Source organism: Cupressus sempervirens, chromosome 9, assembly GCF_028749045.1.
Source record: "Cupressus sempervirens isolate cs-2001-9-10 chromosome 9, ASM2874904v1, whole genome shotgun sequence".
Lineage (NCBI taxonomy): Eukaryota > Viridiplantae > Streptophyta > Pinopsida > Cupressales > Cupressaceae > Cupressus > Cupressus sempervirens.
Window position 1 is genome coordinate 177,117,043 of NC_143126.1, and position 27,905 is coordinate 177,144,947.

The 27,905-nt window shown below is 35.0% G+C and overlaps 1 protein-coding gene across 1 annotated transcript; it reads right to left on the bottom strand.

Annotated features, from left to right (window-relative positions):
* Positions 1-21,040: 21,040 nt before the first annotated feature.
* On the bottom strand, positions 21,041-22,464 carry LOC149538055 (ethylene-responsive transcription factor TINY-like). Its single transcript, XM_089802301.1, has one exon. The coding sequence runs from the start codon at positions 22,385-22,387 to the stop codon at positions 21,776-21,778; it is 612 nt and encodes a 203-aa protein (XP_089658427.1). The 5' UTR covers positions 22,388-22,464; the 3' UTR covers positions 21,041-21,775.
* Between the last annotated feature and the right edge of the window lie 5,441 nt (positions 22,465-27,905).

Below are 27,905 nucleotides of genomic sequence, written 5' to 3' on the forward strand. Positions count from 1 at the left end.
GGTTCATCAGTTATGGCTTTCAAAAGTTAGGCTACTGAAATTTCTAAAATAATTTATCAAAGATGTATTTGGCCGACTCTATGTGTATTGTTAGGATTTGTTAGCCCTAGGTAGTAAGTTTGAACATCTAGAACTTTCTTAGGCAGCATAAAACTACCTATTTAAGAAGGGTCAGAACATTGTCTAGGACAGCTCTAGGTGATAGTTTGCATCTTGTCTTGCAAATTATTGTACTAAAGGTACCCATGTGGGTTAGCATATTGTACTTATGAATTTTGTAATCTCACATTTGCATTGCAAATAATAATTCCATATTTTCTCTCATTTTATGTTGTTTCTATGTTTCTGTTATGAGTTTATGGTATTAAGGGAAGCTCCCTGCATCACACTTGGCATTGACAAGCCCAAGCTTGAATCATGCGGCTCAACTCCTCAACGGAAGGCTCTCGCACATACATTTTATTATCTTAAGTTTTATTAGCACCCAATATTTTCTTTATTTATCACTTGATTAAAACTTTTGAACCATATGTTACCCTTCCCTACCCATGCTCATCCAACAATGAGTGCCCATAGGCATGCATATTCCCAACCCAACCCCAATGATCATAACTCTCGATAGTACCATGGAAGATCAGGTCTCGCAAGTCACCCAACAAATGTATGCGTGCGTACTCATGTATGGTGCACCACCATCACAAAGATCATAACACAAGGACTAGATGAGAACACAAGAAAAAGATCATTCAACCAAAAATAAGCTTGGGAGGATGGATTCTACATGAATCCCAATGGTGTAACAAGAAAGAACATCATGAACTCACTCAACTAGCCTCAATCCGGGAGTACATATTCTACATGAATCCTAGTGTCCTCAAAACAATAACAAGGGTCCAAAAGAAACAGTAACACTAGGTACAAAATCACTCAACCAAACACAAAGTAGGGAGTAGGGATATGGCACACATCCCAAAGCAACATAAAAAGTGCAACAGTGGTCTGAATGACATCCTATGAATAATCCAAGTCCACGACCAACATCATGCCAAGAAAACCTAAGAAAATTGCGTGACACACAAACCAAGGCAAAAAGACTTCAAAACTTAAACACTTTGAAATTAAAACCCATTTGGTCTTAGGGCACAAAAGCCACAAATATCAAATAAAATCTGGGTTTGGAGTCTGTATGTAAAAATGACTAGCGTAATGGTGCAAAACCCCAAACCCTCATCCCAGAAAATAGGGAAATGCTCATACCCGCCCAACTAGGTAGAGCTAGCATACAGAAACAGAGGGAAGCACTAGTTCTTAGCCTCCTAACAAATGGTTACCAAAAACAAAAGTAGAAACAGAGTTGAAAAAATAAAATGGGAGAGCCTTACCTCACAACCAAAAGGGAAAAACAGGAATCTAAACCATAAAATAAAAATCCTGTGGAAGTAGCCAAAACTTGCCGTCTCGAAGGTCTCCCCAAGTTGTATCCAACGAGACTGATGTCGTGATGGTCCCATGCCCATAGCTTCCACAATGAACAAAACAATAATTCCTCATGAAGTGGATTTTGGGTTTTACTCTCAACTTTCTAATTCAAAAGTGAGAAGTGAGGAATTAAATACCTTTTTGGATACTTATTCACTTTTCGAGCAAATAATGGATTATGGAAAATAACTTGGAACCCTAGTTAAATTTTGAATCAACCCAAACGAAAATAGGTTATTCCAAGTAATTGGATTTCATCTATGGCAAAGCTGCCAGAAATTAAAATAAGATAAAATAAAGCCCAAAAACCCCAAAATCACAAAATTTTCTTAACAACCTTCGCAACAATGCGAACCTCTAAATGCATAGACACGTTCACAGGTCTAATCACATATGGTAAATGAGTTTGGATTTATCAAATCACCAAAAGGTTTAATTAAACAATTAAATAAGGTATGTTGACCATACAGGAATGACATTAGTAAATTATGAACATCTAAATCACTAACTCCATGTGCCACTACTAGGGATATAAATCCTACACACTAAAATACACGATCAAGTCCAATTGCATATAATAACTTAGTAGAAGCAATAAATGCATTAAATCACATAACTTAACCATTTATTCAATTATATTGAAATAATCTATTTACATCACTCATGCTCGCATATAGCATAATGAAACAAGAATGAAGTAAATAACCATAGCATTAAATCCATCACATAACATAATTAGAGATATGTCCAAGTATCGGATAACCCAATATCATCACAAAACATACTGTCATCTCAAAATAGCATCATCATGCAAATATGATCAACTGAATAGCATAGTAGTCTAACAATTATGATACTGAAATCGAAGTATAATACCTGACCCTCAGGTCATCTCAAATGTAAAACATAACATGAGTAACAAATATCTCTCAGATCAAAATATAACAAGGTAAATATCCGCAACACATAACCAATGAATCCAACATGGACAATCCATTTCTAATTATTTAAGCATTTAATAATGATTGTTTAAACAACATTAAAAAGGTACTTAAAACACATAAGCAAACACAGTCATAAACATGACTAACCATTGCTACAGGTACCTAGTCTAGTGTAGTAGGATAATAGTACACAGTGCAATCTTTGCACACATCTCTAGGTAATCCCAAAACAACATCATGATACCACATCGATCTTGGTAACCACTGACACAAACCTCAATGAACCATATATCACATCATAATCTTATAAATCAATCATAAGCATAACCAAAGCAACTGAAACAATAACATGAATCCAATCACCTCAAGGGTTTAGACCACTCATGGTCCCAATCATGATCTCTTCACAATGAAAGATCAACAAGGTTGCATCCATCAGGATGACTTACAGAAATCAAATGGGAGAGGCACTACACTCTTCACAGATGTAGTCTATTTTGTCTCTAGCTTCTTTAGATTTTAAGGTGTGAAACAAGAATCTTGATCCTCTTTCACCTAGTCTAATCCATGTGGCTCTTTCCCTGACCCTAGCTCCTTGAATCTTTCTATTTTTAACTCTTCTAAGAGATCTTTTTATACTGACCACCTCATCAGTGGCTTTTTGTTCAAATGTTTTATCTTGGGCCATCTTTTTTTCTTGTTGTGAGGACTCAAACAAGGTTGTTTCTATCCTCCTAGCACTTTAGTCTTTTTTCCATGTACAACTTTAAAGAGTCTTTTCTAGAATTTGGCATTCTACTCCCTATTAGAGTGGAGTTGTCATTGCACCAAAAGACTGATTTGTCAATACCCAATACAACTACTCAACTTATAGTACACATGAGGTAGTTAAGCCCTTGTCATGAATCTTGAGGAGAGTGCTAAACAAATTTCTAACAATCTCCCCCTCGGCGTTACCCTAGGGTCTGAGGATTTGAACCTATGACCAAGCTTTAATACCACTTGTTAGAGTGGCGTTGTTGTTGCACCAAAAGATTGATCTATCAATACCTAAAACAACCACTCAACTTATAATACACATGAGGCGTTTAAGCCCTCGTCATGAATCCTAAGGGGAATGCTGAACAAATTCCTAACACTCTCATCTCTTGAGTGATTTTTCATGTTTTACGATCTCTTTGTTATACTAATTATTGATCTTGATTGCTAGTAGAACATCTTCATCTTGTAGTAAGCTAGAGTTAGGGGAGAATCCTTGTTTGTGATTGTATATTTCTTTTATTTGATGTATTTCAAAGATGGTTGTGGAAATAGGGTGGTGATCAAATAGTGTAAAGGGATGAACCACTACATAGTTCTCATTTGGAAATTTAGCACAATTGAATACATTCTTGTTCAAATAGAACCTATCTAGCCTACAATATTTCCTCTTATTGTCTTTCTTATAATTAGACCATATGTACCATATATCTAATGAGTTTTCCTTTTCACCAACCAAGGGATCATAGAGGTTAAGCTTTCTTAACAACTTGTTCCAAAAAAATTGCTCTTATGTCCTTTCCATTCAAATATTTGGCCACCATATCCAAGGGATGTTTTTAGATTTTAGTAAGTCATTTCCATAATCGGATGAACTCTTGTAATCATTTGGGTCATAAATAGAGCACATACCAAATTCATTCTTGTTTGTTGCAAGAGTTACCCACACTACCTTGAGCATATGCACCAAGATAGTGTGCAAAAAAGTGGACAACATGAAAACAAAAATAGTCAAAGTACACATAAAGTGATTGCATTATGTGTACTTTTGATCAAATTTCAAAATGGGTTTTGGCTCAATAACCAGCCAAGGAAAAAACATTAAACTTTTCCACAACACTTGTCACTTCTTTATCTGATTTTTTTAAACCTTCTCTAACTACTTGAGCTACTATTAGATGGTGAGTATTCATCATCATCATCATCATCTAACATATGCTCACATCCATATCTTACTTCTTTCATTTGTTGCTTCCCCTTTCTAGTTGTTCAGGTCATTATCTGTAACTTCTATCATGGATCCAAGAAGTGCTTCCCACTCTTTTCCATTAACCAGGTGGCCTTTGTCTCTTAATCCTGAGTAATTTGTTAATAGTTTGATTCTTAACAGAGTTCATAACCAGATTCTCCATAGCTAGTTTTTTTCTTGATTTTCGCAATATTTTCTCCTCAATTGAACATTTTGTAATTAGTTGATATACAATCAAAGTTTTCTCTTAGCCAATCCTTTAGGCATATGATTGAGCCTTTAGATTCACAAAAGAGTTGAAATATAGATCTAGTAGAAGAATAGTATTAGATCTCCTATTTTAAGACTTCATTACCTAGTAAAATTTCAAGTTTGAATGGCACCATTTGACAATTTTAATTGGCACCAAGAACTTCTAAAATAATTAGCATTTTAAGGCATGCATCCCCCATCACCCTCATAAGATGAAGGATTGAACTACTTTATGGTTTTTCTTTATCCAATAATTCTGAAGGGAATAATATTCTTACTATGAAATTCAGTTGCCAAGCACATCTTTTCCTTTTGGTTGTGTGGATCAGATTTTAGTATCAAAATCCTCTTGAAGTCTTTTTCCGAACATACACAAGAATGTACAACCCTTTTAATATGCTTCATCTTATCATCTTCGGTTATTATTGTGAGAGTGTAGATAACTGCAAAGGTTTTATCAGCTTCACAAGATATAGACTCTAACAGACCTCTAACAATTTGATGCCTTCTATCTATCGATAATTTGAATGATGGATAGGTAAGATATCCAAAGATAGTCATAAACAAAGCTTTTTTGAATAGACCTTCTCCTATTGAAATCCTATGCAAATAGATAATAGTTGAAATATACAACTCATTTTTATGTACTGCTTATGATAGTTTTCGAGCTCCAAGAGTCTTATACATTGAAAGGATCTTATGATCCCTTAGATTGTTGAGACAAGGAAGACCTAGTTAATATTCACCTTAGTTACAATTAACACATTATATGCATGTGAGTCTAGACGTCGATGATGATGATGAATACTCACCATCTACTAGTAGCTCAAGTCATGACAAATAACCAAGACCTGTGGTAATATATGCAATATGGATTCCCATGATTGCCTAGCTTCATAAAACAAGAAAGAAAAAATTCACCGAAGAAGTAGCATACAGACCTATCTAGTGATCATATTGTGCTAAAGATGGCTTCTAATGTCACATGATGATGATGACGATGATGATGATGATGATGAATACTCACCATCTACTAGTAGCCCAAGTAGTGACAGAATGTCTTTAGTGCACATGTATTCAAAAACAAAATTTAGAGACACTATGACCCCTCATGATCCCTTTCGATAAATTAGAGCCAACAAGTCTCTAGAATTGTCAATAGAGGAGATACACCCATTAGATCTGCAATAATATTAGATATCTCACCTCAATTGATGTCATGCCAATTTTACAGCTTTCTCCCAACTAGACCTCCTTGTCCTTTTATAGGACCTATGTGAAAATAGAAATTTGAATTTCAGCGATAAGTTGTATAGATACCTTGAAAAAGAAGGTGCACTAAAACACAACTTAAAATGATCTTATAAAAAGATATAGGAGGGAAGACAAAACATAAAGCAATCTAGTTGTCAGAAACCATATTAAACCTTGCTTGACTCAAAAATGTTATTTTTATCTTGACTTGATACCTCTGTCCATCTCTACCAATCTATTCTTGTTCTTTATCTTGCCACTCTAAATAATTTTTTGAATTAAGAATCAATGGTTGTACAAAAGCTTCATGAGAAATCCAAAAGAAATGTTTATTTCTTAGAAATAACACTATTTAACCCATACTACACACCCCATTAACATGCAAAGTCATAACTACATACTTAAACCCAATATTTATACAATCATTTGTTATAATGGAAACAAACTCATGTTTACAAGTGACAAAATGATTGAAACATATGATAATGGTGGTTTCATTTCCATGCCCTCAAAATCTAGTGGTGGTAGTATATTGGCAGGCACTGATGATTATTGAGACTGGGAAGACCTAGTTAACATTCACCTTGGTTACACTTAACACATAATATGCATGTGAGCCTATGTTAGATTATGATGATGAATATTCACCATCTACTAGTAGCTCAAGTAGTGACAAAAGCTCTTCAATACACATGTACTTAGAAAACGTGTGATGAAGATGGCACCTGCAACTACTAGATTGTCATGGAAAACTTGTGATGAAGATGTCACCTAAAACTACTAGATTGTCATGGAAAACTTGTGATGAAGATGACACCTACAACTATTGGACTTTCATGGAAAACTTGTGATGAAGATGACACCTCCAACTACTAGTATGTCATGGAAAACTTGTGATGAATATGACACCTACATTCATCGTAGCACTTACCAATATGTTTCATTGTTTCTAGATCTAAACTAAATTGGCTACAAATATCGACCATCAATTTTTCTTTCATCTCAACAAGAGCTCCAAAAAAATTTTGGTCATTCGAGAAGAATATTGTCGTAGGCTTCCTTGTTTGTCATGGTGATGCACCCTTGGCTTAATTTAGACCCTTCATCTTCCTATTTTTGACATACACACAAAAACCCATCATTGAATTTTCCTACATGATAAAAATAGAAAAGAAAGTTGAGTAAAATGAATCGACATACCTTATATCCTTCATAGGAAGCCTCTGTCATTTATTCATAAGATGATTTATCTTCTAGTTCAACCATAAGAATCTCTCTCTTATATCTTGACCTTACATTGTATTGTTGCATTGTAATTAGGTCTCCTTGTAAGGGTCACCATTTTGATGAACAACAAACTAAATGATTCCAAGACCCATAGTTTGAATTTTAGAAGCTAAACTGTCCCTTATAGAATTGGCATTTGAATCTTTGAATTGAAACCCATTGTGCATCGTCCCTCCAATCATTTATTTTATGCAATTAATCCATTTTTAGGTAGTTTCTTCATTAATTGGGCCTAATTAGGCCTATGCAAAATTGACTATACCTTTACATAGACATAATGTAATCGTGTTATGTCTAGTAAAGTCATACTACACATAAGGAAATCACATTATGTCTAGTATGACAATTTAGTCATACAAAGAATAATGTGATCAAATTTTGTTAACAATAAAGTGTGATCACATTTAGCTTTGGTAATAGGCTTGTTTAACTACCCAAAGGCGTGGGTTTATGTTTTCCCTCCATTTTTCATTGGTATAGACAATTTTCAACTTCTAAGATCAATTCTCATCTTTGACTTCATTAGGTTTGCACATGGTGAAGTGGGTATCTCTAAAATTACCACCATAACCTCAAACATTTCTTATCATTCTAACCATTTAAATTTTTTAATTTTGGACAAGATTAGCATTGTGAAGTTGATTTTTCTATATCAGTGTCTTCACAATCCTCTCAGACATATGTCTACCATTTTTAAATAAATTTTGATCTACTTAACCAAATGGAAAATAAATTGCATATTATTGTTCTGCACTTGATTCTATACTTTTTTTTAAAAAAAAATATTGATTTTAGATCATTTTGATGCAAGTTATGCCCAATGCATGAATAGGTACCAAAATTTTGGGATGGAATCACTTCAAAAAATCATAGAAAAAAACTACTATTAAGAAAATTATGAAAAATATACAATTTCTAGATCTCACTCTCACCTATTGTCCTACAAAAGGTTTTTTCAAAATACTAAATATAACTTCTTCTTTTTTTTAGTGTGCGAAAACAACTATGTTATGTTTTTCAATAGAAAATAGGAACAATTTTTCTTACGCATTGGGTTTGACCCTCTTAATCTTATCCATTTTTAAAAAACCTTAGTAATTCAGAAACTAGATTCAGTGTACTACAATTTTATGTTTTATATATTTTCTCATTTTGAGTTGATGACCCTCAAATGGGTCTTACAAGATCATGTTTACCCGATTTTAGAAAAAAGGTGTCCACTTATACCCCCTTTTTGCACACCATTTTCATGCACTCATCCCCCTATTGCAATGGGAGAATCACAAATCCTTAATTTGTTTCATCCATCTTGGGTCTATGAGGATGTAAGTTCCTCCTTTTTGATGCTGGGTTGGGAATGACAGGTATCCTTCCAAATGTATTTCATAACAATCTCCAAAGAAAAACCTACCAACTTTACCTCCTATAGCATAACAATATCTAGCTCCTCAACCATCCTTAGAAATATCTTTAAAAAGTTCATGTCAGAGGATTCTAATCCTCTAACATTCCACTATGTACATTTCAGCTCCATAAATATAATCAACTTTCAGGTTCCATGAGGGTCTGGAATTTTTTGAAACATTGGGGCATCTTGTTGTTAGGAGCTTTAGAGTGTTTTGGGTTCCCACTCAAGAGAGAGGGTCTACATATATTCCTCCTCACCATTTCACCTTCCTCAATGTCCTCCTTCTTGAGGGTTTCCTTTCCCTACTTCGACTTTTTGATAGGCTCTATAAAAAACACAAATGCTTCCTCTTCACGATGATCAAACCCAACTGTAGGGCTCTCTACCTCTTCTCTAATCTAACAATTAGAATCATTATTTCCACCATTCATTATCACACCCTCCTCAAAAGAGGATGTGTAATTATTTGGAAACCTATGCTTTAGCTTATAAAACCATCCATTAGGGAGGGCACTAGGATAACTATTATAGAAAAACCATGAAGGCTATCCTTTTCTGCTCCTTGTTTTCTTAGTCATTTCTTCACCCTCTTTGCCTTCAATTGCAGATCCAGGTTTATTTAAGAATTGGGTGCCAACAAGGTTGTTAGGAAGATCCCCATCATTTTTGTGAGGGTGGGGGGACAAATGGCGGGATCAGGCTGAATAGATGTGGATCATTCTAGGTTGGGATTTGATAAGTCTTCCATTTGCATTGAGGGTTAGAGTTCACAATTTTTGCCTTCTTTTTAATCCTTTCTAGAGCTATCTGTTGGGCATTTTGCTTTCTATGCCTTGGTTTGGATTTGGAAATTTCTAAGCCAAAATCAAGCTCTTGAGTGCTAGGAAGGCTCTCCAAATCTTTGAGTACCATTGAGTTGGGGGTGGGGGGTTTACCATAAACTAGGTTTTCAACTTTTCCATGGATGCCTTTAGTTCATTAGATTTGTTCATCCAATTGTGTGAATTTGGACTATCTTGGTGCTAGGGGCCATGGTTCTTGGATGATCTAGTAGCATTTGAGGGAGGGTTAATATCATAATGAAGCCAATGACCCATGCTATTTGGGAGAGGGGGCCAAATTTTGAGAAGCGAGCAGTCTTGTCTTCTTTGATCCTCACGCTTACACAAGTAGTAGGTGTTAATTCCACCAACGAATATAATGGGGCAACAAACTATAGCCAAATCAAGCTGAAAGAAAATTGTATTCAAGATCTCCTTCCCTAGGTTAAGGGAAATTAGGATTCTTGCATTCGTATTGGGTATGAGCCTATTGGAATTGTCCATTTGAATAATTTTTTTGATGGGTTCTAGTGCTTGTAGGATAAGGTCCCATAGGTATGGAGAAAGGTTGCCAATAGTTAACCACCTTGGGTGAGAAAGAGAAAGAACTTCACAATTGGCTATCTCAATAGAGCATGGGATAACCCTCAAGTTGCTAGACCTAACTCTCAAGAATTGCTTGCCAACTATGACTTTTTGCGCTAAGGGATCACAAAAGAAACTGATAAAAAAACCTTTATGTAGCACTCAACAAAATAAAAACTAAAACCCCATTTTTTGTATCCATGTTTTTTGCAACCAAACATTGAGGTAGTGTTCCTATAAGGACTAGCAACAACATCCAAGGCAACAAAAAAATAACACAATTTTTAAGTCTTCTTTTTTCCTACTTTATGGCTACAACCATTTGGGGTTATAGAATATTGTAAGTATTGGAGAAGCGCGACCCTTACCACTATATCCGTTTTGGGTCACTTTTCCTGTAAGCAAGGTTGATTTGTAGAAGAACTTTGCCCAATTAGAAGGCTTGAGGTGCCTTGTAGCAGTCCTTGCAGAGCCTGTTTGAAGGAGACTAGTTTTTGGTGGTTTGTTCCTTCCTTCCTCCATGATTGATGACACTTGATGATGACTTTTCCTTATCTCCAGGTCATCTTGACCCAGATGTTGAATGGATCGCCATTTGTTTCCCGAACAAATTTGGTGGATAAACAACTAGAGCGGACCATTGAAGAGCAGTGGAGGGGGAGGAATTAAATCCAAGCAACAAGGATGCCATAATTACACTATCAGCCTAAGGGTACGAAGGGACAATAGGCACTATGTAGAGACACATGCCTACATCTCAAGTTGTACAGTGCTTGCATTCAACTTTCTCTCCTATCCATATTAAATTTCTTATCGACAATATCTATTTTAGTCTCCATTGCTACACTGATGTTTTACCCTAAATCTAAATCCTTGCACCTCCATATTCAATGCATATTTGAGAATGTTATAAAATCCATATTCAATGCATATTTGAGAATGTTATAAATATTTTAAAATTATACACTTAACTATTATCTAATACTCATGTAATATCAATTAAAATTTGACTAAAAAAATTATACAATTGAAACCTCATAAATTACAATCTAAGATTAAATAAATACCTCCAACTTACCTATTATTATTTTTATGATGAATAACTCACTATTAAACAATTAGATAATAAAAATAAATATCGAAAATGATTGAATGATTAATAAAAAGTTCATCTAATTTTTGTATGTTTAATACAATAAGAAATGCAACTATTAAAACTTAGCTTGAAATTCGAAAAGGATACAAAGTTTCTATATTCTCTATTGAGATTTCCTCCTTCAATCCAATCAATCACTTGGAGTCAAATTATATTTATCCAAATGACAAAATATGTTAAAAATACGTCAAACCCCTTTTGATCACGCAACCCGAAAACATTTTAAAAGCAAGTCTGACATTTTGCAAAGAACTTTATTTACCAAAGCTGAACCTAACCACGTATCTAACAAAGCAAGTAGACATTTCGAAAGGAATATTACGACTCTAACCACGTATTCTGAAAGAGGAACGCTACGACTTTTGGGTCGACTCGGACCACGTATTTTATTTAATGATATTTCGTATTTATTGGTTTTTGTTTGGCCAGAGAATTTCCTTGTTAAGGAAAAGTTCAACTAATACGTCCGCCCTATATTATTGCTTTTGCGTTCGTTCACCCGTTCAAATAAAATCTCAATGCTTTTTTCTTCGCCCGACAATTTCGTCGACGTATATTGTATTTACTATTGAATAACATTTCGTATATGAAGGCTTTTTGCTCGCCCGAGAAGTTCCTTGTTGAGGAATAGTTGGGTTAATATGAAGCGCATGAGAGCCAAATGGGGAAACTTCATAACCAAAGAATCATCAAGGCATAATGTTCCTTTTTAACCTGAGCCCCTAACACACTTGTTTAAGTCTGATCCATGTGGCTCTTTCCCTAACCCTAGCTCCTTGAATCTTTCTATTTTTTACTCTTCTAAGAGATCCTTTTATACTAACCACCTCATCAATGGCTTGTTGTTCAAATGGGTTATCTTGGGCCATCTTTTTTTGTTATTTTGAGGACTCAAATAAGGTTGTTTATGTCCTCCTAGCACTTTAGTCTTTTTCCCATCTACAACTTTAAAGAGTCTTTTCTAGAACTTGGCATTCTACTCCTTATTAGAGTGGGGTTGTTGTTGCACCAAAAGACCGATTTATCAATGTCCAATGCAATCACTCAACTTATAGTACACATGAGGCAGTTAAGCCCTTGTCATGAATCTCGAGAGGAATGCTGAACAAATTTCTGACAATCTCCCCCTTAGCATTACCCGAGGGTCTAAGAATTCAAACCTGCGAGCAAGCTTTGATACCACTTGTTAGAGTGGGGTTGTTGTCGCACCAAAAGACCGATCTATCAATGCCTGAAACAACCACTCAACTTATAGTACATGAGGTGTCTAAGCCCTTGCCATGAATCCTAAGGGGAGCGCTGAACAAATTTCTAACACTCCCATCTCTCGAGTGATTTTCCATGTTTTACAATCTCTTTGTTATACTAATTATTGATCTTGATTGCCACTAGAACATCTTCATCTTGTAGTAAGCTAGAGTTAAGGGAGAATCCTTATTTGTGATTGTATATTTCTTTTATTTGATGTATTTCAAAGATGCTCGTGGAAATAGGGTGGTGATCAAATAGTGTAAAGGAATGAATCGCTACATAGTTCTCATTTGGAAATTTAGCACAATTGAATGCATTCTTGTTCAAATAGAACCTATCTATCCTACAATATTTCCTCTTATTGTCTTTCTTATAATTAGACCATATGTACCATATATCTAATGAGTTTTCCTTTTCACAAGCCAAGGGATTATAGAGGTTAAGCTTTCTTAACATCTTGTTCTAAAAAAATTGTTCTTATGTCCTTCCCATTCAAATCTTTGGCCACCATATCCAAGGGATGTTTTCAAATTTTAGTAAGTCATTTCCATAATCAGATGGACTCTCGTAATCATTTGGGGCATAAATAGTGCACACACGAAATTCATTCTTGTTTGTTGCAAGAGTTACCCACACTACCCTAAGTGTATGCACCAAGACAATGTGCAAAAAAGTGGACACCATGAGAAAAAAAATTCAAAAGTATACATAAAGTGATCGAATTATGTGTACTTTTGATCAAATTTTGAAATGGGTTTTGGCTCGGTAACTAGCCAAGGAAAAAACTTTAGAAAATTTGAACTTTTACATAATGCAATCGCATTATGCTTAACAAAATGTGATGATGTTATTGAGAACTAGAAGCATTGCTTCTATTTCTCCATAACCCAATTGGGTTATGAAGAACTATATATATATATATATATATATATATATATATATATATATAGAGAGAGAGAGAGAGAGAGAGAGAGATTTTATATTGCTCTATGGATAATTCCACAACACTACCTCTCTATCTGATTTTTTTTAGTGCATGTGCACTGAAGACCTTCGGTCACTACTTGAGCTACTACTAGATGGTGATTATTCATCATCATCATCATCATCTTACATATGCTCACATGCATATCTTACTTCTTTCATTTGTTGCTTCCCCTTTCTAGTTGTTCAGGTCATTATCTATAACTTCTATCATGGGTCCAAGAAGCTCTTCCCACTCTTTTCCATTAACTAGGTGGCCTTTGTCTCTTAGTCCTAAGTAATTGGTTAATAGTTTCATTCTTAATAGAGTTCATAACTAGATTCTCCATAGCTATTTTTTTTCTTGATTGCTACAATATTTTTTCCTCAATTGAACATTTTATAATCAGTTGATATACAATCAAAGTTTTCTCTTAGCCAATCCTTTAGGCATATGATTGAGCCTTTAGATTCACAAAAGAGTTGAAATCTAGATCTAGTAGAAGAATAGTACTAGATCTCCTATTTTAAAACTTCATCACCTAGTAAAATTTCAAGTTTGAATGGCACCATTTGACAGTTTTCATTGGCACCAAGAACTTCTAAAACAATTAGCATTTTAAGGCATCCATCCCCCATCATCCTCATAAGATGAGGATTGAACTACTTTATGGTTGCTCTTTATCCAATGATTCTTATGGGAATAATATTCTTACTACCAAATTCAGTTGCCAAGCACATCTTTTCCTTTTGGTTGTGTGGATCAGATTTTAGTATCAAAATCCTCTTGAAGACTTTTTCCCAACATACACAAGAATGTACAACCCCTGTAATATGCTTCATCTTATCATCTTCAGTTATCATTGTAAGAGTGTACATAACTGCAAAGGGTCTATTAGCTTCACAATATATAGACTCTAAAAGACCCCTAACAATTTAATGTCTTGTATTTATCGATAATTTGAATGATGGATAGGTAAGATATTTAAGGATAATCGTATACAAAGCTTTTTTGAATAGACCTTCTCCTACTAAAAGCCTATGCAAATAGATAATAGTTGAAACATATACCTCATTTTTTTATACTACTTGTGATAGTTTTCAAGCTCCAAGAGTCTCATACATTGAAAGGATCTTATGATCCCTTAGATTGTTGAGACAAGGAAGACCTAGTTAACATTCACCTTAGTTGCAATTAACACATTATATGCATGTGAGTCTAGATGTCGATGATGATGATGAATACTTTCCATCTACTAGTAGCTCAAGTAGTGACAGATAATCAAGACCTATGTTAATATATGCAGCATGGATTCCCAAGATTGCCTAGCTTCATAAAACAAGAAAGAAAACATCCACTAAAGAAGTAACATATAGACTTGTCTAGTGATCATATTGTGCTAAATATGGCTTATGATGTCACATGATGATGATGATGATGATGAATACTCACCATCTACTAGTAGCTCAAGTAGTGACAGAATGTCTTCAGTGTACATGTATTCAAAAACAAAATTTAGAGACACTACAACCCCTCGTGACCCCTTTTGATAAATTAGAGCCAACAAGTCTCTGGAATTGTCAATAGAGGAGATACACCCATTGGATCTACAATAAGATTAGATATCTCACCTCAATTGATGTCATGCCAATTTTGCAGCTTTCTCCCAACTAGACGTCCTTGTCCTTTATAGGACCTACATGAAAATAGAAATATGAATTTCAGTGATAAGTTGTATAGATACCTTGAAAAAGGTGCGCTAAAACACAACTTAAAATGATCTTATAAAAAGATATAGGAGGGACAAAAAAAAAATAAAGCATTCTAGTTGCTAGAAACCATATCAAACCTTGCTTGACTCAAAAATGTTATTTTTATCTTTACTCGATACCTTTGTCCATCTCTACCAATCTATTCTTGTTCTTTCTCTTGACACTCTAAAGAATTTTTTGAATTAGGAATCAATGGTTGTACAAAAGCTTCATGAGAAATCCAAAAGAAATGTTTATTTCTCAGAAATAACATTATTCAACCCATACTACATACCCCATTAACATGCAAACTCATAACTACATAATTAAACCCAAATACTTATATGAGCATTTGTTACAATGGAAACAAACTCATGTTTACAAGTAACAAAAAGATTGCAACATATGATAATGGTGGTTTCTTTTCCATGCCCTCAAAATCTAGTGGTGGTAGTATATTGGTAGGCACTGATGATTATTGAGACTGGGAAGACCTAGTTAACATTCACCTTGGTTACACTTAACACGTGATATGCATGTGAGCCTATGTTAGATTATGATGATGACTATTCACCATCTACTAGTAGCTCAAGTAGTGACAGAAGGTCTTTAGTACACATGTATTTATAAAACTTGTGATGAAGATGGCACTTGAAACTACTAAATTTTCATGGAAAACTTATGATGAAGATGGCACCTGCAACTACTAGACTATCATGGAAAACTTGTGATGAAGATGAAACCTACAACTACTGGACTGTCATAGAAAACTTGTGATGAAGATGACACCTATTAGAGTAAATAATTATTATTTATGCTTTTACTTAAGTTTACTTGGTTAATGCATTTATTTATTAGTTGTAGTTTAGGAGTTGTTGACAACACAGGAGTTTGGTCCTATCTAAGTCATACTTATCCTCTCACCTTGATCGAGGATAATCCACCTTTTCTAGATGTATGCTTAATTGTCAACCTTGTCTCCTAGCACTTTTTAGCTTGTTCTACAAGCTTGCTAGAGGCCTTTATAAACAGGCTCTCCTATTGTAATTTCAGCTCTGATACCATGTATAAGTTGGCTTTTTTTGAAGCCATGATTTGGAGACACAAACCCTAGTTTGTTTGTGATTTTTTCTTCAATCGGGAGGAACAACATTTTTTTGGAGCACTTTGGGCCTAAACGGATGCTTCCATTGAGTTTATAAGGCCTGTTACAATCATGATTTATATAAAATTTGACCGTTTTGGTGACTATAGCTCCAGGAGGCAAAAAAATTTTGTTCGGGAGGTCGTTTGGACGCATTCATTATGATTTTTGCAAAAAAAATTTAAGTTTTGGTCACCATCACCATGCGGCTAGCATGCCGCTCCATAGCCACCTTTGCCGGTGGTAGCTACCTCGCCACCAAGCTGCACATTGTTTTTTCGCCTACATGTTATTTACATCGGCGGCACTACCACTGCATCACCACTAGCACGCCACTCTGCAACCCCCGTAGCTTCACCTGGACAGCGCCACCTCAACCCCGCTCCATCAGCCCGCCTCCGCCCTATTCTATGCCACTTTCACCAGCCGCTTTGCTTCGGCGCTACCCTTGCTCACTCACAGTTGTGCACATGTGGTAGTCTTTTTTTGCCATGACAGTCATCTAGCCATCAATTTTAATATCAGGGAATGCTAACATCAACATGATGTCATCACTGTATCAGCACACTTGCAAGGAAAATAGGTCCTTTTTTGACCTACTTGCAATTTTTTGGCCATAACTTGAGCATACAAAAGTCTTTTTCCGATCCAAAAGAAGTGTTGGAAAGCTAGTTCCGAGATGGAGACATTAGTGTAGGTATTTTGTGTTTTGATGTTGTTTTGTTGCCTAATTTTGTAGTCAAAGTCAGATGTTATATTTTTCACTTCGGCGAGCATATCTTGTGCATCCCATCTCCGTTTTTTGAAAACGTTATATTTTTGGAAAGCTAGTTTTGTCTTCTTTTTAAAAATGCTATCATTTCCTTCAAATTTGGCCCCATGCTATTTCTATCATATTTTTGGCATTTTTTTCTCTATAGTGGATATCTTGGGTGTTCCAGGTCCGAGGATCATTTTCATGGCATGGGATCTTTTGTTTTGGGTTGTACTATATTTTGTATCATCTTTTTTTTCTTTCTGATCATTGTTGATATCATTTGTAAGCATCTTTATGCAAACACACTGAGATAAAGTGCCACTCTTGCATTTCGGGTTCATGAATGTTGTTTTGAAACTTGTCATTTTTGTGCCCTCTTCCTTTGTCAAGTGAGTGTCCCTTCCATGAAATTAGCCCCATGATGTGTCAGTGACATGTGCCTTTATAGGTGTTTGTACCTCTTACTCTATCTTGTTGTTCTTGGTTCTTTCTACAGAGGATTTTGGCCCACCTTTTCAGTTGTTTATCACCTCACCTCATCTGCATTAAGAGGGGGGGGGGGGGGGGGGGTGTTAATTCTGTTGTTTCTAATGCTTCCTTGGTTCGATGGTTCGATAGTGTGAGCTATGTATTTAGTATTTGATCCTATATTCTAGGAAATTATAGTGGCTGGCTACCTATGCATTTCAGTGAGATGGATCGTCTACCATATAGACACTCTTGGTCCGTGCCTTCTATTTCCATAGAGGATCTTTAGATCAACAATTTCTTTTTGACAGAGTTTGCATCTTCTTCATGCTTCAGTGATGCTCTTCATGATCTTCTCTTGTTCCTATTTTCTAGGACATTCCTCTAGTTGGAGGCTTCTTCAGTCCTTCACTATATTTTTAGCTATCTCTTTTTGGAGAGGGGTTTTTCCCACTAGGTTTTCTCCTTTTTCTTCTATTTAAAGAGATTTCTTTGCATTGTACATGGGTATCTAAGATGGCCTTGTTTTCGGGACCCATTCTGCATTTCATCTTAGCTTTTGTAAGCTTAAGTGCATTCCCCTAAGTTGCACTTAAGGGGGGTGTTAGAGTAAATTATTATTATTTACACTTTTACTTAAGTTTACTTAGGTTAATGCATTTATTTATTAGTTGTAATTTAGGAGTTGTTGACAACACAGGAGTTTGTTACTATCTAAGTCATACTTATCCTCTCACCTTGATCGAGGATAATCCAACTTTTGTGGATGTATGCTTAGTTGTTAATCTTATCTCCTAACACTTTCTAGCTTGTTCTACAAGCTTCCTAGAGGCTTTTATAAATAGGCTCTCCTATTGTAATTTCAGCTCTGATACCATGTAGAAGTTGGCTTTTATCAACTTCTACAACACCTCCAACTACTAGTATGTCATGGAAAACTTGTGATTAAGATGACACCTACTTTCACCATAGTGCTTATCAATATGTTTCATTGTTTCTAGATCTACACTAAATTGGCTACAAATATCGACCATCGATTTTTCTTTCATCTCAACAAGAGCTCCAAAAACATTTTTGGTCATCCGAGAAGAATATTATCGTAGGTTTCCTTGTTTGTCATGGTGATGCACCCTTGACTTAATTTTAGACCCTTCATCTTCTTATTCTTGAAATACACACAAAAACCCATCATTGAATTTTTCTACATGATAAAAATAAAAAGGAAATTTGAATAAAATGAATTGAAATACCCCATATCCTTCATAGGACGTCTCTATCATTTATTCGTAAGATAATTTATCTTCTAGTTCAACCATAAGACTCTCTCTCCTATATCTCAACCTTACATTGTATTGTTGCATTACAATTAGGTCTTCCCTATAAGGGTCACTATTTTGATGAACAACAAACTGAAAGATTCCAAGACCCATAGTTTGAATTTTAGAAGCTAAACTTTCCTTTATAGAATTTGCATTTGAATCTTTGAATAGAAACCCATTGTGCATTGTCCCTCCAATCATTTATTTTATGCAATTAATCCATTTTAAGGTAGTTTCTTCATTAATTGGGCCTAATTAGGCCTATTAGGCCTTTGAACATTTGACTATGCCTTTACATAAACATAACGCAATTGTGTTATGTCTAGTAAAGTCATACTAGACATAAGGCAATCACATTATGTCTGCTATGATAGTTTAGTCATACAAAGAATAATGTGATTGCATTTTGTTAACAACAAAGTGTGATCAGATTTAGGCTTGGTCATAGGCTTGTTTAACTACCCAAAGGCTTGGGTTGATGTTTTCCCTCCATTATTCATTGGTATAGACAATTTTTCAACTTCTAAGATCAATTCTCATCTTTGACTTCATTAGGTTTGCAAATGGTGAAGTGGGTATCTCTAAAATTACCACCATAATCTCAAACATTTCTTATCTTTCTAACCATATAAATTTTTAAATTTTTGGACAAGATTAGCATTGTGAAGTTGATTTTTCTATATTAGTGTCTTCACAATCCTCTCAGACTTATGTCTACCATTTTTTAATAAATTTTGATCTACTTAACCAAATGGAAAATAATTTGCATATTATTGTTCTACACTTGATTCTATACATTATTTTTTTTAAATGTTGATTTTTGATCATTTTGATGCAAGTTATGCCCAATGCATGAACAGGTGCCAGAATTTCAAGATGGAGTCACTTCAAAAAATCATATAAAAAAACTACTATTAAGAAAATTCGCTAGACCTAACTCTCAAGAATTGCTTGCCAACTATGACTTTTTGCGCTAAGGGATCACAAAAGAAATTGATAAAAAAACCTTTATTTAGCACTCAACAAAATAAAAACTAAAACCCCATTTTTTGTATCCATGTTTTTTGCAACCAAACATTGAGGTAGTGTTCCTAGAAGGACTAGCAACAACATCCAAAGCAACAAAAAAAATAACACATTTTTTAAGTCTATTTTTTTCCTACGCTATGGCTACAACCATTTGGGGTATAGAATACCGTAAGTATAGGAGAAGCACGACCCTTACCTATATATCCATTCTGGGTCACTTTTCCTACAAACAAGGTTGATTTGTAGAAGAACTTTGCCCAATCAGAAGGCTTGAGGTGCCTTGTAGTAGTCCTTGCGGAGCCTGTTTGAAGGAGACTGGTCTTTGGTGGTTTGTTCCTTCCTTCCTCCATGATTGATGACACTCGATGATGACTTTTCCTTATCTCCAGGTCATCTTGAGCTAGATGTCGAATGGATCACCATTTGTTTCCCGAACGAATTTGGTGGATAAACAACTAGAGCAAACTGTTGAAGAGCAGTGGAGGGGGAGGAATTAAATCCAAGCAACAAGGATGCCATACGGATACGAAGGGACAATAGACATTATGTAGAGACACATGCTTACATCTCAAGTTGTATAGTGCTCACATTCAACTTTCTCTCCTATCCATATTAAATTTCTTATCGACAATATCTATTTTAGTATTCACTGCTACACTGATGTTTTACCCTAAATCTAAATCCTTGTACCTACATATTCAATGCATATTTGAGAATGTCATAAATAGTTTAAGATTATACACTTAACTATTATCTAATACTCATGCAATATCAATTAAAATTTGACTTAAAAAAATTATACAATTGAAACTTCATAAATTACAATCTAAGATTAAATAAATACCTCCAACTTGCCTATTATTATTTTTATGATGAATAACTTACTATTAAACAATTAAATAAAAAAAAAAAATATCGAAAATGATTGAATGATTAATAAAAAGTTCATCTAATTTTTGTATGTTTAATACAATAAGAAATGCAACTATTAAAACTTAGCTTGAAATTCGAAAAGGATACAAAGTTTCTATATTCTCTATTGAGATTTCCTCCTTCAATCCAATCAATCACTTGGAGTCAAATTATATTTATCCAAATGACAAAATATGTTAAAAATACGTCAAACCCCTTTTGATCACGCAACCCAAAAACATTTTAAAAGCAAGTCGACATTTTGCAAAGAACTTTATTTACCAAAGCTGAACCTAACCACGTATCTAACAAAGCAAGTAGACATTTCGAAAGGAATATTACGACTCTAACCACGTATTCTGAAAGAGGAACGCTACGACTTTTGGGTCGACTCGGACCACGTATTTTATTTAATGATATTTCGTATTTATTGGTTTTTGTTTGGCCAGAGAATTTCCTTGTTAAGGAAAAGTTCAACTAATACGTCCGCCCTATATTATTGCTTTTGCGTTCGTTCACCCGAGAACATTCCGGTCGTATTGTATTCAATAAAATCTCAATCTCAATCTCAACGCTTCTTCTTTGGCCCCATAATTTCGTTGTCTTGTTGTATTAAAATAAAATCTCAATCTCAATGCTTTTTCTTTGGCCCCATAATTTCGTTGTCTTGTTGTACTCAAATAAAATCTCAATGCTTTTTTCTTCGCTCGACAATTTCATCGTCGTATATTGTATTTACTATTGAATAACATTTCGTATATGAAGGCTTTTCGCTCGCCCGAGAAGTTCCTTGTTAGGGAATAGTTGGGTTCATATGAAGCGCAGGGGAGCCAAATGGGTAAAACTTCATAACCAAAGAATCATGGGTGGGACTGGGGCCGGCCAAGGCATAATGTTCCTTTTTAACCTGAGCCCCTAACACACTTGTTTAAATCAAAAGCACCTATATTTTTTAATCCTTCAACAGGGGAAAAACTCGTATTCCTTCAATCGTTCCACAACGGGTAAATTATTTGATCTGGTCTAGTCTCGTCATCGTATTCGTGGATTCGTGGAGGTGTGAGAAGAAGAGCCTCTGCCAATTTTTCCATCAAGTCGGGGGGCTCAAACATCGTATCTGCCCAGGAATCAATTTCGCACATTGACAATTTTGTCAGGCTACTCTCCTGGGCGTTCAATTCACGCTCAATTTCTTCTTTTTCTTCAGGGGGGCTCGAAGAGACGTGAGGAGAAAGCAAGAGCGTGCTGTGCTCGTCAAATGACTGCGCCGCCTCTGAAGCGGCGGATTGGATGCTCTGAGCGAGAGATTGAGCGGGGCGGGGCAGAGTGTGGGCGGCGTGAGGGAAATTGAGGACGGCGGAATGTCCCTTCAAACAGAGAGCCGCCGCATCGTAGGCACGTGCGGCCTTGTGCGGAGTGTCATATGAGCCGAGCCATAATCTGCTCTTCTTCTTCGACACTCTAATTTCAGATATCCATTTTCCCCAACTCCGGCGGCGCACGCCTTTGTACTTCACCTCCTTCCTCTCTTCCCCTTCTTCATTCTTCGCCTCGCTTGCTCTTGGTGCGCCCTTTGCTTCTTCACTTGCGGAAACCATAGCGATTTATTTATAATTTATTTGGCTGCTCTAAAAGTTTTTGTCTCCAATGTTATGAGTAGTAAGTTCAATGAATTTAATCTCCTTATAATGAAAAACTTGTGGCAGGTGGAACCGCGTATTTGCCGAATGATTTCCTCCACAGAAAATGACGGAAATGCAGATATTTTAGACATGAGCTCCACGTGGCCTTGCTTTGAGCAAAATGGTTGGATATTTGCAATGGAATGTTCCCTTTTGAAAGGGTAAGTTTCGCCAACACATTACTTGTCACATGCCTCTCACTCCTTGCTAATCCATGTAAACATCAATTTCAACTTTAGAGTCAATATTAGATAATATGCACATGTATACATCATTTCTGATTTTAGTATTAATAGCATAATCAAAGGAAAAAGTCATAATCGAAGGAAGGTGAGATATTTCAAGCAGCATGAGATGCCGACATAAAAGTATAAGTTTCAGGCTTATGTGTTGTAGAGTCTCTGTCAATCCCTTTCAAACCTCTAATTTAGTGACTGTCCACGTGTAAAAAGCAAAACTTATCATCGCATTTGAATCCCATACTCTCTTCCGGCAACGTCTATGCAGCCACGAAAATGCACTTCCATACGAAGGAGAGGACTTAAGTTTCTAAAAAGTTAGAAAAAAGCAATGTAAAGGAAGTGCATTTTCGTGGCTGTATAGCCACGGGCCAGATTTAGATTGAAAATATCTTATGATTTTTCTTTTCATATAATATCATTTTCTTCGTTTTCATATTGTCTAGTGTTAAACAATTTTTAATATAAGTATTTTATTGTTATTTATTATTGGTATTATTATTTTTTAATAAAGGAAATTTGAATATATTTTTAAAACAATATTTTAGTTTTTTATTAAAAGAAGCAGGAAAAGGGTCTTGAATTCGGGGAACAAAAAGAACACAAAACATTTCATAGAACTTTTGTACTCTGGGCCATTACAGTCAAGCTATAGAAAAGACTAGATCACTGACATAAACAATTAGAGAATCACCACCAAATAAAACTTAATAAAAAACTAGAGTTATAGCTACTAATACTAGAGATACTAGAGACTAACTTATCAGCCAAAATGTTGCTAATAATCACAAAATATAACTGAGTTGTAGAGTACTAAAGATTAACATAATTCAATTTAATCATAATTATATTCATATTGTGTCCTGAAATTGCAAGCATGAGTAGAGTAACCCACACTAAAGCTAAAGAGAACAAACAAAAGATTAAAACAAAGAGCACAGAGAATCCAAGGCCGAGGAACCTAGGCCTACTCTATATTCTCCCAGTCCTCGACCAGGTACCTAAGATCTCCAATCCAGTTGTGAAAATCCTCCGCGCTTTTCAGTTCCACCCAAACATTGTTCTTCTGCATTCCATCTTTTTTAAGTTTTCTATGTCTAGCAACAGTACCAAAGATAGCCTTTTCCATCATCTCTTCCTGGACCCTGCATAAAGTCAAGATGTCCACACCCATTTCAATGCTAGTAATGACATTATCAAACTTGTTGTTCAAAGACACCACTTTTTCATTACGGGCCTTGACATGGTCTTCAAGGTCCTTTTTTATCTTTTCAACCTTTCCTTCCTCATTAGTGGTAATAATCTTCAGGGTTTTAATTTATTCCTTAGCAGGGTTGTCGACCGTATTAGGGATCTCAACATCAAGCCCTAAATAACCTCAATATGGGCTTCCTATAAGTCTTGCTCAACCTTGTTCGAGTCTTCACCATCAGCTTCGGCTTTGAATTCTTCCTCAATGAAACTATTCTCATCTTTCTCAAGCGTTTCTTCAACCTCAATATCATATATAGGTGAACTCCTCATTTTTATCCTTGGTTTCCTCTCTACTCTCCTCATAATTCTTGTGTTTTTTAAACCTCAGTCTCTCCGACCTCCGTTCTATAGAGATGGTCTCAATACAGTACCCTTGAGCCTTCAAATTCTTGTCTCTAGTTTTCTCGTTAGAATATTTTTGTGAGGCCTCGCCTCGACCCATCGTAGCATAGTGATACATTACTATTATTTTGATACTCATGACTCGAGATGTTGAGACATTATCTAATGCTTAGAACATATTATATTATTTCATGCTGTGTGATGTTACTTCCAGATATTTGATGTTCGTCATTTAAGGTTTTATGTATATGTATGTTGATGAATTAAGTAAAATGTAGGATTAACAGATTGATTTTGGAATCTTTATGATTAAGGATATAAGTAGGATGAAAGAAACCCTAATTGATGTATGTTTCAATTTATGTGAATTTCTGATACGTATATACATATGTACATGTGATTTTACGGGGCTACTGATGTGTGCAATGAGTGTGCAGGATATTTAGCTGAGAAACCCGACGGAGGAACATAACTGATCCCTATGTGCTCATTGTGGAAACCTTGTTGTTCGTAATTCAAGTATTTTATTGTGAGATGTGTGAATGTGTCTTTCTGTGATCAGTAATTGTTAATGTTCTTACTATGTTCTTTTAGTGTCTCTTGACACTCGTGAATTTGCTTATGTTCTTCAGTGTGCTAATTAGGGTTAGCTGTGTAACCTTTGGACCTAAGTCAGATTAAGTTCGTGTCTTCTTGCTAATTTGGTTCTTAATCGAGTTTAGTCACCCTTAATCCAGATTAGTGCTTAATCTCAATTTTTAGAGTTGTTAGATGATCCTAAATTATTTCCTAGCTTTTGTTTGGTTCCAAACCTGTTCCTAAGGCTTTAAAACATGAAATATTTATACCCAAGGAGTATGGGTATGGGTTGGGGGTCTTTCCCAACCCCTAAGCCCCTTTTATTGACTTTTGAGATCACTCAAAAAGTCTCTTTTTGCCTTTGTGCGAAAATTGACTATGGCTACCATGAGTTGCATTACCTCAACTCCACTTAGTGGGTTAACCATAGTATGGGTTGAGTTAGGAACTTCTAGATTTGTAGGTGGGTGGGAGAAGTTATTATTTTTTTTGGTGGTTGAGTTTGAGGCTTATTTAGAGGCCCTTCTTAGAGTAGTAGAGGTTGTTACCCAATCTCTACTTTTAGAGAGGAGTCTTGAAAGAGTGAAGGAAGGAAGGGAAAAGCTCTACTCAAAATTTTCATTTGCCATTACTTCTTTGTGAAGGTAGGAATTTTCATCTCCCTTGTTTAGATTTTCATGCTTGTTTCATGCTTATGCTATGGTGTTGTTATTTGGATGCTTGTATGTATGTTGGGTATGTGGGAAGGATTGCAACCATGTTTTTTTTGAATGTTTTCCTTTCATGTTTATGTTGAATTTTGAAGTTTTCTTGTTTGGGTGTATTGGTATTACTCACCCTTGGATAGGGCAGAAGTGACCAATTTTGGGAAAGGTCTTTTTAGTTGGACTCCAACTAGTGTAGAGTCTCTTCTCAGGATGAGAAGAGGGAGAGAGGGTAGGGTGTTATGGGCCCCTACCTGTCAGCACAAACCTTGTATGAGTATGGCATGTTAAAATGGAAGAACGGAAGTTCTGGGTTTATAGCTTCGATTGGGCATCTATTTTGGTGTTGTGCCTGACTTCTCCTGTTGGAAGAATCCACCTTTCCCTAGTTTTGATTCATTGTGAATCCTATTGTGAAAACCTTGTATGAATATGCATGTTTGATTTGTCTCTTGGTCATGCTTGTTGTCACCTGATTAGATTCTATTCCCTCCACGGTTCTTAGAAATGTGTTGCAAAAATTGATATGGAACCCTTGATGAGGGTCATGAAGGAAATTCAATTAAAATTGTTGTAATTTTGGGATTGGAATCCTATGTAATTGCATTTCAAAACCTTGTTGTAATGGCAACGACACCGAGTTTTCTTCCTGGTTCTTTCCCAGCTGAGCCTTTGAATCAGGTTTGCCAATAAAAATGGTGATTGAGTATAATTGCTTATAATGTGATTTAATCGTAATTTTCAGTTAGATGGATGCACATCAAAAATAGGATGAAATGATGATGGTTTAATTAAGCAAAATTTTCAAGTTTCCTTATATGTTAAAAATGAAAATTATGTTAAGGAAAGAAAAATGGATATGGTTGATATATTTCAATTCAAGTTTGTTTAGGAGATCAAATAAATCATGTTTTATTGTGATACAACTATTGAATCTATGTTTTAAATCCATTCAAATATACACCTTAAAAAAAAAAATTACATTGCTTTGTAAATCTATACTTAGAAAAATTTTGACAAAAAAAAAAAATCTCAAGAGAGTAAAAACTCTCTATCTTTTGTATGGAAAAAAAAGAATTGTTACCTTTTTGGTAACAGAGAATCAAAAAGATTCCCTCATTATCCTTTTTGATTTTTTTGAATGTTATATTTAATATGAAAAAACAATAATAAAATAACCATCAAAACAAAAAGAAAAGAAAATATAAACTAAATATCCTAGTCTTACCTATAAAACTTTATGAGTTTAATTCATACCCATCTCCCCCTTGCACGTTAGTTTGGGAGATGCTTGTTAAAAAAGGTTTTTGTTTTAAACAAAGTTATTGCCATGATGGGAGGGTGACATCACCTGTCACCACATCCCATCCCCATCACCTTGGTTAGCGTGCTCATCTCTTGCAAATTAGGAAAGGGCTTTAACAATTAACATGTTTTTATTTAAAACTGCGCTCATTCTCCTTGGGCGTCAACTTGCCCTCACCCATGACAAGAAAGGTTGTGGGGGGGACAAGGCTGACGCAGGGTCAACATGGTGGGACAACGCGCAGGCCTAGGGAGAGCTTGGGGTTTGGACTAGGGTGTAGGGGGTAGTGTTAGATGTTAGTATGGGGGGGGGGTGTGGTTAGTAAGTAGGTTAGTTTAGTATATATTATGTTACGTTAGTTTTTATTTTGTTTTATTTTGTTAATAGTTTTTAGTTAGTTGTTATTTTCATATAGGTTTGTTTAAATTTTGTCATGTAAATTGATTTAGTTTTAATTTAAGTGAAGTTAGTTAGTTTAAATTTAACTAAGTTTAGATTTATGATTAATTTATGTAATTTTAGTTTAAATTAATAAAGTTTTTTAAAATTAGTTAGTAGGTATTAGATTTAGTTAGTTTAGTTTTAAATTAATTTAGTTGTTTAATTAATTTAGAAAGTTTTAATTTCATGATTAGTTAAAATTTAGTTTGTTGTTAGTTAATGAAATTTAAATTTAGTAAGATTTAGATAGTTGATTATTATGTTAAGATAGTCGTAATTTTTAAAGTTAATAAATTTTAGATATATATATATATATATATATATATATATATATTCAGTTTTAATTTTAGTTATTATTTTTCTTAAAGTGACTTTTCAATATCAGTTAGATTGTCAATCGATAATTGTCTAAGACATTTATAATTGATCTTGATTAGATATTTTCAATTAATCTAGACCCGAACTCATTTAGATTGTTATTTAAATAATTTTCATATCTTGTTGAGAAGTTAATAAAATAACATGACTAATGATCGATATCCATCTAATAATGAAAGTTCTGATGTTAA